This window comes from Natrix helvetica (genome assembly GCF_964273705.1).
Source record: "Natrix helvetica genome assembly, chromosome: 3".
In the NCBI taxonomy this organism is placed as follows: domain Eukaryota; kingdom Metazoa; phylum Chordata; class Lepidosauria; order Squamata; family Natricidae; genus Natrix; species Natrix helvetica.
In genome coordinates, this window is record NC_138549.1 from 166,649,292 (window position 1) to 166,662,184 (window position 12,893).

General features: G+C 41.9%; 1 protein-coding gene across 3 annotated transcripts in view; it reads right to left on the bottom strand.

Moving 5' to 3' along the window:
- Window positions 1-12,893, bottom strand: part of TAF4 (TATA-box binding protein associated factor 4) — a 103,772-nt gene that overhangs the window by 23,379 nt on the left and 67,500 nt on the right. For 2 of the 3 annotated variants that reach the window (XM_081947564.1, XM_081947562.1), the window contains exons 5-10: window positions 12,267-12,386; window positions 11,046-11,168; window positions 10,138-10,227; window positions 5,506-5,748; window positions 3,365-3,512; window positions 2,294-2,408 (exon numbers count right to left, since the gene is read on the bottom strand). In XM_081947564.1, coding sequence (XP_081803690.1) covers window positions 2,294-2,408; window positions 3,365-3,512; window positions 5,506-5,748; window positions 10,138-10,227; window positions 11,046-11,168; window positions 12,267-12,386 — 839 coding nt within the window. The remainder of the gene's footprint in view (window positions 1-2,293; window positions 2,409-3,364; window positions 3,513-5,505; window positions 5,749-10,137; window positions 10,228-11,045; window positions 11,169-12,266; window positions 12,387-12,893) is intronic. The other variant, XM_081947563.1, reaches the window with a different exon arrangement.

Sequence of the window (12,893 nt, forward strand, 5' to 3'; positions counted from 1 at the left end):
GAAGGGGGGGGGGAGATTCAGGTCACTAAAGTATTCAATGGCCAGCAAGGGGTGCTATTTCTTAACAATGAAAGCTCACTCCGTTACGTGACGCTAGGGACTAACTCCAGAATTGCCCAGTCAGCCACAGAGCTGAAGTCCACAAGTCTTTAAGTTGCCAAACTTGGACATCCCTGCTTTAGGACGAATATCTCTCTGGTAAGGCTGCCAAATCAGCTCCTGTCCCCAAGTAATCTATAAAGGTAAAGGTTCCCCCGAAACATGCGTACTAGTCGTTCCATGGCTCTAGGGGGACGGTGCTCATCTCCGTTTCGAAGCCGAAGAGCCAGCGCTGTCCAAAGACGTCTCCGTGGTCATGTGGACAGCATGACTCAACGCCCAAGGCGCACGGAGCACTGTTGGACCAAAGTTGTCCCTATTTTTCTACTTGTGTGCTTTCGAACTGCTAGGTTGGCAGAAGCTGGGACAAGTAACGGGAGCTCACTCCGTTACGTGGCGCTAGGGACTCGAACCGCCAAACTGCCGACCTTTCTGATCGACAAGCTCAGCGTCTTAGCCACTGAGCCACCGCAGTCCTTTAGACCCCTTACTAAAAGTATGTAAAAAGAGGCCACTTGATGGATGACTTTTTCTTACTCTCCTTCCCAAGTTTAAAATTATTTTTAAAATCAGAAACAGGGTTTAGGCGATGTCACCCAAAGCCCCACCCTGTCTTTTGTTTTAGTAAACATACCCGTGCTCGCCTATATTGATCTTCTCCTTCCAAACCCCACAATGCGTCCCTTAAGTGTCTCACTGAAGTGGGACTAGAGGGCTTAGCATCCTGTTGCTCTAATGCCCAGGCCCTTATGTATAATCACAGATAGCATGAGTTAACCCCGCTTTCTCCAATCTGGCACTTTCCAAGTACGTAGGACGACAACTTCCATAATTACCAATCAACGTAGCCCGTTTATCTTGGGAAAAAACAGAACAACAGAATTGTACAGATGGAAGAGACCCTGGAGGTCTTCTAGTCCAACCTCCTGCTCAAGTAGGAGACCCTGTTCTATTTCAGACAAATGGATGTCCAGTCTCTTTTTAAAAATCTCGTGATAAGAGCACCCACAACTTCTGGAGATATGATGTTCCACTGATGATTTGCTCAAACTGTCAGGGAATTTCTCTTTGATTCTAGGTCAGTGACGGAGAAACCTTTTCTACACCCAGTTCCCAAACTGGGACACATGTGCATGTGTGTCCATGTGCGCATGCTGGAGCACTAGAAACCTGAAGACCAGCGCGCATGCCAGGATTTTTTTATTTTATTCTTCCCTTTCAAATTCATTCACAAATACACGTTCTTATAATTGCTATTAAGATATATATTTATTCATCATTAATCTTTATTGTTCTTTTCTTACAAATATATAGAATGGGTCACTTTCCTGCCTCCCCATGCCTCCATCTTATTTTGCAACAACCTTGCTTCTTCTATCTTCCCAACCTTCCTTCTCTGCCTTCTTCTTTCTTCCTCTCCTTCCTCCTTTCTTCTTCCCCTCTTTCCCCCCTCCTCCGCTCTTATCCTCCTTCTTACCCTCTGTCCCAATCTTAATTCCCCTCCTTTACTTTCTCTGCTTTACCCTTTCTTCTTTTCCCTCCTTGTCCTCCCTCCTTTCCGTTGTTGCCCTTGCTTATTTACTTTCTCTGATGGGTTCTCGGGGTGGCGTTTCAGCAATCCCAACTTTATATTTTCATACAATATAATATAATATACAATATATCGCGCAGGCCAGTTTTTTGGCTGATTTTTTGGCCCGTTTTTTGGCCCAAAAAACAAGCCTGGAAACAGCCCCCAAAATGGTCTGGAAAATGGCCAGAAAACAGGCTGTTTTGGGGGCATTGTTTGGGCCGTTTTCAGGCCGTTTTCTGGTGCTTCGGTGCCTGTGAAGACCAGCTGGCTGGTGCATATGCTGCACTGGAAACCAGAAGAGCAGTTGGCGATGGCACGCATGCCCACAGAGAGGGCTCTATGTGCCACGTGTAGCACGCATGCCATAGGTTCGCCATCACGGTTCTACATTGTTGACAACAGCCCCAATTCCACACAATCAGAGGAAGAGAAATTGAATGTTGAAAAATGGAGCTGAACGTAAGCAGCGTAACCTTATCTTTTTACGAGAAGTCTTCAAAAAGTCCGGAATTTATTCCCTAGCGTTACAAACTCTCTTTTGCTGAGGAAGCAAAATAAATCAGGAAAAACGGAATACGTGTCATATTTTTTTTTTCTTCAAGAGCAAATAAGATCGCTTACCGAAACGAGCCTCCCCCAGGTTCTTTGAGTTTATTTTTTTGAGCAATTGCAGCTTGGGTTGAAAGAGTAGAAAGAGCTTTGGTTCCTGGTAATACTGTTTGCTTTACCACGGGGACTGTAAGAAAAGGAAACTAGCATGGGTGCTCCGGAGGCGAGATTAGCACACCAAAAACTGCAGAAAAAATCTATGCAAATTGAAGGTGAGGGATGTAAATTTGCTTAGTACTCATGATTTCAGGTAGCTCACAAATCCAAAGCTTGCTTTGGGGAAGAAATGGGAAAATATAACTCTGATTTCATTATACCTTGCATTTCTTCCATCATCATTTCTGTACAGAAATGAAGCATCTGAAATCAGACCTATAATCAGCACTTACAATGACAATGATCCTAATTCTAAGTTCATTCAAGGAAGGGAAAGGAAAGGAAAGAGGAGAGGAAAGAGAAGAGAAGGAAAGAGAAGGAAAGGAAAAAGGAGGAGGAGAAAGGGGTAGAAGAGAGGAGAGAGGATGGGATGAGAAGGGGAGGGAAGAAGGAGAAGAGGAATAAAGGAAAAGAGGAGAAAAGGAAAGGGGAGGGGAGGGAAAGGAGAGAGGATTAAAATACACAATTCAGAATTTGATCTGGTCAGTAAAATGGCAGATAAATTCATACTGTTCGTTGATAGCCCAGACTATCTCTCTCAGCAGCATATTTTGATTTATTCCAGCCCCCCCCCCACCTCCCCAAAAAAATCAATCCTACAAAGACCTTATTATAGAAGAGGAGCAGGCTAAGCCCAAGGACAGGGTTAAATGTATCAAAAGTCTGGAGTCGTTATGTTCCCACCAGAGAATCCAGTCTCCTCACCCTCCCGTCAATTCCGTTAACCCTCGTGTAGCACCAATTTGGCTTGACCGGTAGAAGGTCAGATTCCCGTGTTTAGGTTGGGGTGTAATAAACTTCTAGTGCTCTGAACTCAACTCCCGTTCCTGGTTACTTGCGCCTGACATTCGACAAATCAAACACTATTTCCAGGCGCAGTTTTACCAGCGAACACCAGATGTCACACCGAGAACGCCTGGCTCTTACCTGTCTGAAGTGCATTCAGCTGAATTTGTTGAGGAGCGGTCAACATAATACGGTTGTGCGGTGGCCGCAAAGCCACCATGGGCGTCTGGGTCAACGTCACCTGCGGAGGCCTAATTAATGTACCTTGTTTTTGAGACTGCTGAATAACCTGCAAAAAGTTTTGGAGAAACAACGACGGTATTATTCCATTATACGAGGGCAAGTTTGCTTCTCAAAAGATTCAACAATTACTGTTCCTCCACTAGCTTCTTTGAGAAGACGTTTAGGTTAGGTTAGCTCACTTTATTGTCATTGCACATCGTACAATGAAATTAAATGCCATCTTCTGTTTGCACTAGACTATAAAAAACAAAACACACACACACACACACATCCTTCACACGCTATATAATTGAAATTGAAAACCTGATATTGCATTAATATTGAACTATACCGTAGAATTCAATATAGTTACTGCCCTGGGATAGAAGCTGTTTTTCAGCCTATTTGTCCTTGTTGTTATTATCCTGTACTGTTTGCCAGATGGTAATAGATCAAAAAAGGGTGCCCAGGATGAGATGGATCTTTAAGAATGTTTTAAACTTTCTGCCGTTGACTAAGACTGGCACTTACCCTTTTTCCCCAAAAATAAGACAGGGTCTTATTTTCTTTTGAACCCCGAAATAACCGCTTGTCATTATTTTGGGGGAGATCTTATTATTTTTGAGGTCCAGGAGGAGGCGAGCGGGGTTACCTCATGGTTGCTGCTGTGTTGCAATATTTTGGGGGGAGGGCTTATTTTCAGGAAAACAGGGTATCAGGATTTTCCCCCCTGCTTTTCTATCAAGAAGCTAGATGCTCAAGGAAAAGCAGATAACTGGAAAAACGCAGCTTAAATCAAGGCAAAGAAAATATACAAGTGGCATGGATATTCCTTATGTAATTAGCAGAATGCTGGTATGGGTTTATGACACATATTAGAGAATGATTGGGTATATATTAGAGAATGAAGTATTAAAAGTCCCTACGGGGAGAGGGGGCGGTCTATAAATTGAATAAACCTTAAACCTTAAAAGGATTTTGAAGTGATTTGGTCATATGGTAAAGGAGTCCCTGAGGATTTTACTCTGTTAGTCGTTGCTGACGTTAGGGGGTGGTGCTCATCTCCGTTTCAAGGACATTGACCCAGCCCTGTCTGAAGATGTTTCCGTGGTAATGTGGCCAGCATGACATCACGGAGTGATGTTACCTTCCCACCGATGTGGTACCTATTTATCTGCTTGCATTTGCATGCTTTCGAACTACGTTGACAGGAGCTGGGGTGAGGACAGGAGCTCACTCCATCACGTGGCACTCGAGTCTCGAACCTGGGCTGCAGATTTTCTTCCTAACAAGCACAGCGTCTTAACGGCTGAGCCACCGCACCGCCTTTGTTCATACTGAGCAAAGCGTAAAAGAAATATAGAGTGAATGGAAGATCAGTCAATGGAGTTGATGAGGTCTCTTAAAATGAAAGCGGTACAGATTTTAAAGAATGAGAGGCAATGTATGAACTGGTATCCAGAAACAAAAATGATCTGCAAGGTCACACCCTTGTGAAGAAATACAGTGAGGGATGTTCAGCTACAATCATCCTTTTTTTCTTTTCTTTCCTGACATGTTTCATTCATTTGGCTTGCTTTCACTTATGGCTTTTCTGCGCTCCACATAATGATGTGGGGTCCTATTATGCGGTTCCCTCCCAGGCTCAGCATAATAATGTTGAGCTGGGAGGGAACGGCATAATAGGTTTGTATAAATGAATGAAAGGACCACACTTTTCCGCTTATTGGTTAAGCGTCTAGAACAAAAGCCAGAACGACTTTTTTACAGCAAAAATACGGCAGGTATGAAAAGATTTAAATGCGAATTGTTTGCATCTTTGCTGATGATGCGCTTTGCCGAAGTTTGGGAGTGGGGTGGCTAAGCAGGACCGCAGCCAAAAGAATGAAACATCCATCATGTCTAATTTGATACTTAACGTGCAGAATACAGGGATATGTTGCTTTCGTGTTGTATATACATTGTTGTTTATATAGGTGTCACTGGCTAGGTTTAGGAAGGAAACGGCTGGTATATGCTGGGAGACCAAGAGAAACAGGAATTCAGTTCGATTTACACACCACCTGCGTGGGCTGCCCCTGCTTGCCAACTCCCACTTGGGTTGGCTGCGTTAGGCTGATGACCGGCTGCTGCAAGGTACTCGTGACAGTGGCAGTGGTCTTTCCCGCCGTACGCTGGACCGAGCTGCTCAACATCACGGCGGTCAGAGCGGTCGTGGGCTGCGTCAAGGGCTGCTGATGCTGGCTTTGCTGAATGAAAGCGGCTGAGTCAGGAGTCAGGTGTCTCAAGGCAGGTAAGCTCCGCTGCAAGAGAGATGCAAAAGCTCTTAGCAACTTAAGAGAACCATTCAAATCACCACCCACCCCAAAAGATATTCCCCTTTTTGCATTGTTTATTCAAACTGACAGGGGAGGTCCCTAAAAGTGTGGTACAGATAGTCCTCGACTTACAACAGTTCATTTAGTGACCATTACAACGGCACTTAAAATGTGAGTTATTTTTTACTCACTTACAACCATTGCAACGAACCCATGCTCTTATGATCAAAATTCATCCTCTCTCCACGAGAGAGGCAGCCGTAACTTTGAGGATGTATTGTAAGTAGCTTTTTTGAAATCCAGTGTCACTTCGACCAGTAATGAAGTGCATTGTCATAAATTGAGAACTTTATCTCTAATCAGGAACCTGGAGCTAATTTTAGGCTGCTATTTGAAGGGTGGGAGAGGGAAAAGAACTGTATATAAATGAACAAAAAGCAGAATCCTTCTTGAACTGAGTAATTCATAGGGTAGACAATCCTCGATCGATTGCAAATGAGATCAGAATTTCTTTCGAAAGTCGTTGTGGTAGTAAGTTCTTATGACAATTTTTATGGTGTGTTAAGCAAATCGCTGAGATCGTTAAGCAAATCCATTTTCCCAATGCACAAAGTTGTTGTTGTTGTTGGTTTGTTTTGTTGCAAATCAGCAAAAAAGTTTGAAATTATTGCCATGTGACTGCAGGATGCTGCAATCAGTCATAAATGAAGCTGATTGCCAAAGCCCAAATTGCAACCACATGGCAGCGAGTGTGGTACATTGGCCATAAGTATTATTAGTAGAAGTGGGAAGTCACTTCCAAAGCCATTGTAACTTTGAACTATCATTTAACAAAGGTCGTAAGTCGAGGACTACGGATTTTTCTCTAGAGAATATATAAAGGGAATGAATAAATAAACTCTTTTTAAATGGAATCCACAACCTGGCTACATTTTGTCCCTTCCTTGTGCCCATGTTATTTTTCAATTCATTTTAATCACAAATCACTCAATAGTGCCCTATAAAGAAGCCATGTACTAAAAAAATAATAATAAACCAGGCAATTATCGATTGAACTGATAATTGCTAATTAACATAAGCTGCCTGGAAAATAAGATATCCCATTCATAACATGTAATTGATTTCCTATCTGCATATTACCAACATTCAACAGACAAAGTCCTCCATCAAACCATGTTTTTAGCAGAAGCACCTTCAGTCCTCAGCTAAATTATTTTCAATAGTTTTTCTATTCAACAAATTTAAAAAACCCTCTCCTCCATAAATTGGACCATAAGAAAGGCTGAGTGCTAAAGAATGGAGGCCTTTGAAGTCCTTTGAGGTGCTGGAGAAGACTCCTGCAAGTCCCTTGGACGGCAAGGCAATCAAACTGGTCAGTCCTAGAGGAGATCAACCCTGACTGCTCTTCAGAAGGCCAGATCCTGAAGATGAAACTCAAATACTTTGGCCACCTTATGAGAAGGAAGGACTCACTGGAGAAGAGCCTAATGCTGGGAACGATGAAGGGCAAAAGAAGAAGGGGACGGCAGAGAATGAGGTGGCTGGATGGAATCACCGAAGCAGTAGGCGTGAGCTTAAATGGACTCCAGAGGATGGTAGACGACAGGAAGGCCTGGAGGAACGTTGTCCATGGGGTCGCGATGGGTCGGACACAACTTCGCAACTAACAATGAGCTTCCTCTGCTTTTGACTTAGCCATGGTCTCTGAAACACAATGGACTCAGAGATCGCACTAAGTCAAAATAAAAAGGAAGCTCATTTCATCAGTAATCCCCGATATCGTGATTTTTTTTTTTAATGGGGAAGAAATTCAACCATGTGAGTTCTATCTCAGGGCCCCAGATACAAGTTTTCTTCTATGACAATATCCAGAGCAGAGTCACACATTCATTAACCCCCACCTACTAATTAAAAGCACATACTGGTTCCTGCACCCATTCCACCGTAACCATCACAACAGGCATTTTATTACGAATAGGTTTCCGAGTGCAAAGTCTTAATTATCCAGACAAAGACAGGAAACTGTACAAAGATTAATTAAGGGATAAATGCAACTCGGAAAGCCAGCACATCAACTATGCTGTTCAAAGATCCATTTATTCAAAATTGTCAGCACAGTAAGTCTTTTGCTAGTCTCCTGCTACAGCAAGACTAAGAGACAGCTCAACTATTTTCACCCAATGATACAAAGTAGAATCATAATCACTCTTGCTCATTTCTCTCATGTCCTGTTACGGGTGTTAAGTTAGGTATTTAAATAGATTGATTGTATGTGGCTGCTCAAACTCAGTAACAATCAATAAAACAATCACAACAGCCAATAAAAAAAAAAGGGCATTGCATACACGGAGCAAGACACAACTGTCAGTAAACTAAAGAAGCTCACCCAATACTCAGGCCCAAAGCCCAAGAGAAAAACCTGTCCGATTTCCTGGGACAAGCAGACAATATTCTGAATTGCACTGGAAATCCACTAAGAACCAATAAAATTGCAGAATAAATGTGGCTGCATAGGTGAAATAAAGTAGTCATGATTACCCACACTACTGTGTTCTAGTCTAGCTGAAACCTCATCACAACCACACCCCTAAAGTCCTTAACCAGAATGGCACAAACATTTAAACACGTACCAGAATAGATTAACACAGTGACTTATTAGTAGAAAACTTTTATTTATAAAAAGAAAAAAAAAGAAAAGCATTCACTGCCATAAAATATTGCATTCTTTTTTTATTATACATTTGCACAAATTACTACCCTGTTTCCCTGAAAATAAGACCTTCCCGGATAATAAGCCCAATCAGGCTTTTGAGCGCATGTGCTAAAATAAGCCCTCCCTGAAAATATTGCAACATAGCAGCAGCCATGAGGTGACCACGCTCGCCGCCTCCTGCACCTCAAAAATAATAAGACCTCCCTGAAAATAAGGCCAAGCGCTTACTTCGGAGATCAAAAGAAAATAAGACCCTGTCTTATTTTCGGGGAAATGCGGTAGTCCCATGAAAGCATACATTGATATTATTAAATGATAATTATAACTTATTATAATATTCATAATTTTCCAACCACTAGGGCCATCTATGCTATGGGGAATTCCTAAAATAAAGAAATAAAAAACCAGAACGAAATTAGTATGTCCATCGTTTTTAAATTGTTTTTTTTTTTTTGAAACTTTTTTGAAACTTTTTGCATGTTTTCCAGCATTCCCAATGTGAAAGCTGGTGTATGGAAATCAAACACAAGCTAAAAGAAAAGCCATCCTTGAAAGGGTGAGCTGGATTGGAGGAATTCTATCGTATACACAGACAGGAATGGTTAAGATTCTCCAACTTCTCACAAGGAATGGTTTCTGGACATAAGCACTGGTGCTCCAATGTGACCTTCTTAAAGAAAGCTTTGAAATACTATGGATTTTATTACTATATTAGAGGGATTCAAATAGAAAGCTATATTGCATTGTAATTCGAGAGTTTACCACTCTCGAATAATTCACATAATTGTCCTACCAATGTCCTAAGTTTATATTGCCCTAAGTTAGAGAGCCATGGTGGCACAGTGGTTAGAATGCAGTATTGCAGACTAATTCTGCCGCCTGTCAGCAGTTCGATCCTGACAGGCTCAAAGTTGACATCCTTCCATCCTTCCAAGGTCGGTAAAATGAGGACCCAGATATGCTGACTCTGTAAACTGCTTAGAGAGAGCTGTAAAGCACTATGAAACGGTATATAAGTCTAAGTGCTATTACAATTTCAAACTTGTATACTATACATTATACCAAGGGTATCCAAACTTGGCAGCTTTAAGACTTGTGGGTTTCAACTCCCAGCATGTTTGGCTGTGGAATTCTGGGAGTTGAAGTCTACAAGTCATAAAGTTGACAAGGTTAGACATCCCTGCATTATACAATTCTAGAACTTTAGCTCTTAGACACATGCACATACTCTGCCCTACACACCGTTTTTTAAAAAATGAAGTATATGTACCCATTATATATACAAAAAGCACTATGCCAGTAACATTACAGGCATGTTACTTTATCCGGCATGTGACACTTCCTAGCATATGAATTCGATCTTAGTTTAATGTTCTGCTTACTATTTCTGAACTCAGTAATAAGTATAATCTTTATTGTCATTGTACTTAAATACAACGAAATTGGTTAATTAATACAGTAATTAATTTTCTGTATCACCAAATCTTCCTACGAGTTCTCTACAATCTTGTCACGGAAGAAAGGAATAATTGTTCTTCCAGTCATCATTCAGCCATTTTTATTATACTCTTTTCCGATTCCTTTATTTGCAGTATCTTTCCTAAGAAGGTCCAAGTTTATTGTTGCAGGAAATCCAAAAGTAATGAAAAGATATTAATTACCTTCAAGAAAGGCACAAGGTATGGTTGAGGTGAAGAATTAAGTTCCCGGTACAACCTACTGGTGAAATCTTCTGCTTCAATCTTTCCATCCTATGAAACACATGTCAAATTTAGGGAATAAATCACAATACTAAATTTTCATGCGTTTAAGCTCACAAATAAAGATACTGTAATGTGGTAATTCACAGCAACATTACAGAACTTTCTTTCATTCATTAAATTAAACAGCCTTTTTATTAATTCACTTAAATATATGTTTGTTTAAGGGGGACACCTTATGGACTTTACTAAAATGAGAAAGGGACTGCTGCTGGATAAGTCAAAAGTTGGGAAGGAGAAACCCGCCAGAGTTCTTTTTTAATCCACAGATCAGTACCATAACCTAAGCCCGTGATGGCGAACCTATGGTATATGTGCCACAGATGGCACGCAGCGCCCTCTCTGTGGGCATGTGAACCGTCACCCCAGTTCAGCTCTGCACAGTGGTGGGGTGCATACAGGGGGTCGTGCACGAATGCGGGAGGCACATGCACGGGGGCGCGTAGACATGTGGGGGCAGGGCGCATGCAGGGGGTGCGCACATGCGCAAGAGGCACATGTGCATTGCATTTTGGGGGTTTGGGCATATGCACATTCGTGCATGCTTTGGGCAATCGGTCCAGGAAAAGGTTAGCCATCACTGACCTAAGCAAATCTCACAATGTAACCCATAAAAGATTTGGCTCTTCCAAGAAACTATATAAGATTTAGGATTAGATTTAGGGTTAGGGTTTTTAAAAATGTAATCTTTAAACAATATTGTGATTTAATTTTTTTTTAAAAAAAGAATATTCTTGTATCCACAACATTGCTTAAGATCACATGATTTAAGCCACGGTTGCAATAATTATTTGAACAGATCCTCGTACCAGCAAGTTTTGGACTAGCTCTTTCACATTAGCTGCAGTTTCCGTCGACTGCTTTCCAGAAGAGGCCAGTTTTATTAGCGTTGAGAGAAAATTCTTGCATTTCTTCACATTTTCCATGGTTTCCTATTAAAACAAATAAGATAAAACAGATCAGCTGTTTTTTTTTTTCTTTAAAGGCAAGATAGAAGAAAAAAACCAGACTCTGAGATCTAAAAGGGTGACTGAACTTGAGGAAATGGGCATAGCTGTGTGCAGCTCTTTGATCCTCAAACCGTTTGCAAAGGTTTGAAGTGAGTAAATTTAATAGTAAACAAAAAAAAACTCACCTCCACGAGCATTTAAATAGGCAATATATTTCTTTTACAACATTATCAATTGTAGATTTTGCTTATATACATAGTAGGTCATTTTAGTGAAGAATTTAGCACCCAAGTAACTTTTATATTCGCTCCCATTGGCATTTATAGCCTCACAACATTCAGGTAGTCCTTGAATAACAACTGTTCGTTTAGTGTCCTTTCAAAGTTGCAGCGGGGCTGAATAATGATTTATAACACTTACAATTACTGCAGCATCCCCAAGGTCAGGGATCAAAATTTGGGCGCCTAGCAACCAGCGTGTATTTACAATAACTGCAGTGTCACGTGATCGTCATTTGCCAGTCAATTTCCAACAAGCACAGTCAATGGCGGAAGCAGGATTCGCTTAATGTCTACATAATTCATTCAACAGCTGCAGTGATTCGCTTAACAACTGTGGGAATAAAGGTCATAGAATCGGGTGCGACTCACTTAGCAGCCTCTTGCTTAGTAGCGGAACTTCGCTTCCCAATTGTGGTTGTTAATCAAGGACTACCTGACTTAAGAGACTGTAGTTTCATACTTCTAAAGTATGTCATAGTCTATAGCAGGGGCCCCCAACCTTTTGGGCACCAGGGACCGGTTCTGTGGAGAGAGGTTTTTCCGTGGACCGGAGGAGGTGTGGCTTCACCTGCTGTCTGCAACCCACGGATGGGGCTTCGCTTGTTTGCATGGCCCTGTTTCTGACATGGGTTTCTGACATGGCTGGTATGGGTCCATGGACTGGGGGTTGGAGACCCCTGGTCTATAGGACTCTACCAATAATCTCATATTCCATTTATTTGAGGAGAGATTCTGTTCTTGGTGAGCTAACAAGATCAGTCTTTTTGCCTTGCAGCAAATAGCAATCGGGGGGTCTTACTGTGGCCGCAGTGGAGGTTGCTGTGGCTCCTTGCACCGTCCTTTGGGGGGTTCCAGTCTGCACAGCAGTCGCTGTTCCTAATGCTGTTGTTTGTGCAGGACTACCCAGAACAATCTGAGGCTGCAACACAAAGATATTAGATTGGAGGTGGGGAGGGAGAAGAGGAAGGAAGAGAAATAAGAGTGAATTCATTACGATCAGATTGTCTTCCGTGGTCGATCTCCCAAAATAGATACTGCTCTTTAGACACTGTTTAATGCTGTTTAAAAGAAGGGCCGCCAGGTGGCACAAAATCCCATGCATTCAACTGAAAACCCTGGAAGTGGATTTTAAAAAGCGCTGCTTAAAAAAAGGAGAAGGTGGTAGAATTTGCACACAGAAGTGTGTACACCATTGGTTACAGCTCACCGCTAGAGCCACTAAACTTGTTTCGCTTTTGCTTCTTAAGAATTGTCCCCAATTGTGGGTCTGCTGGGCAAGCAAGCACGTATGACTCATTAATCATGGACGGGGAAGGTCGGTGGTAGGTGGGAATGTTTGCTGCCATGTCCCAACAGTAGCCTAAAAGGGTAACTTTTAACCACAATTTACAAAGGGAGGCACAAAAATGTATTGGGTAGTTTAAAA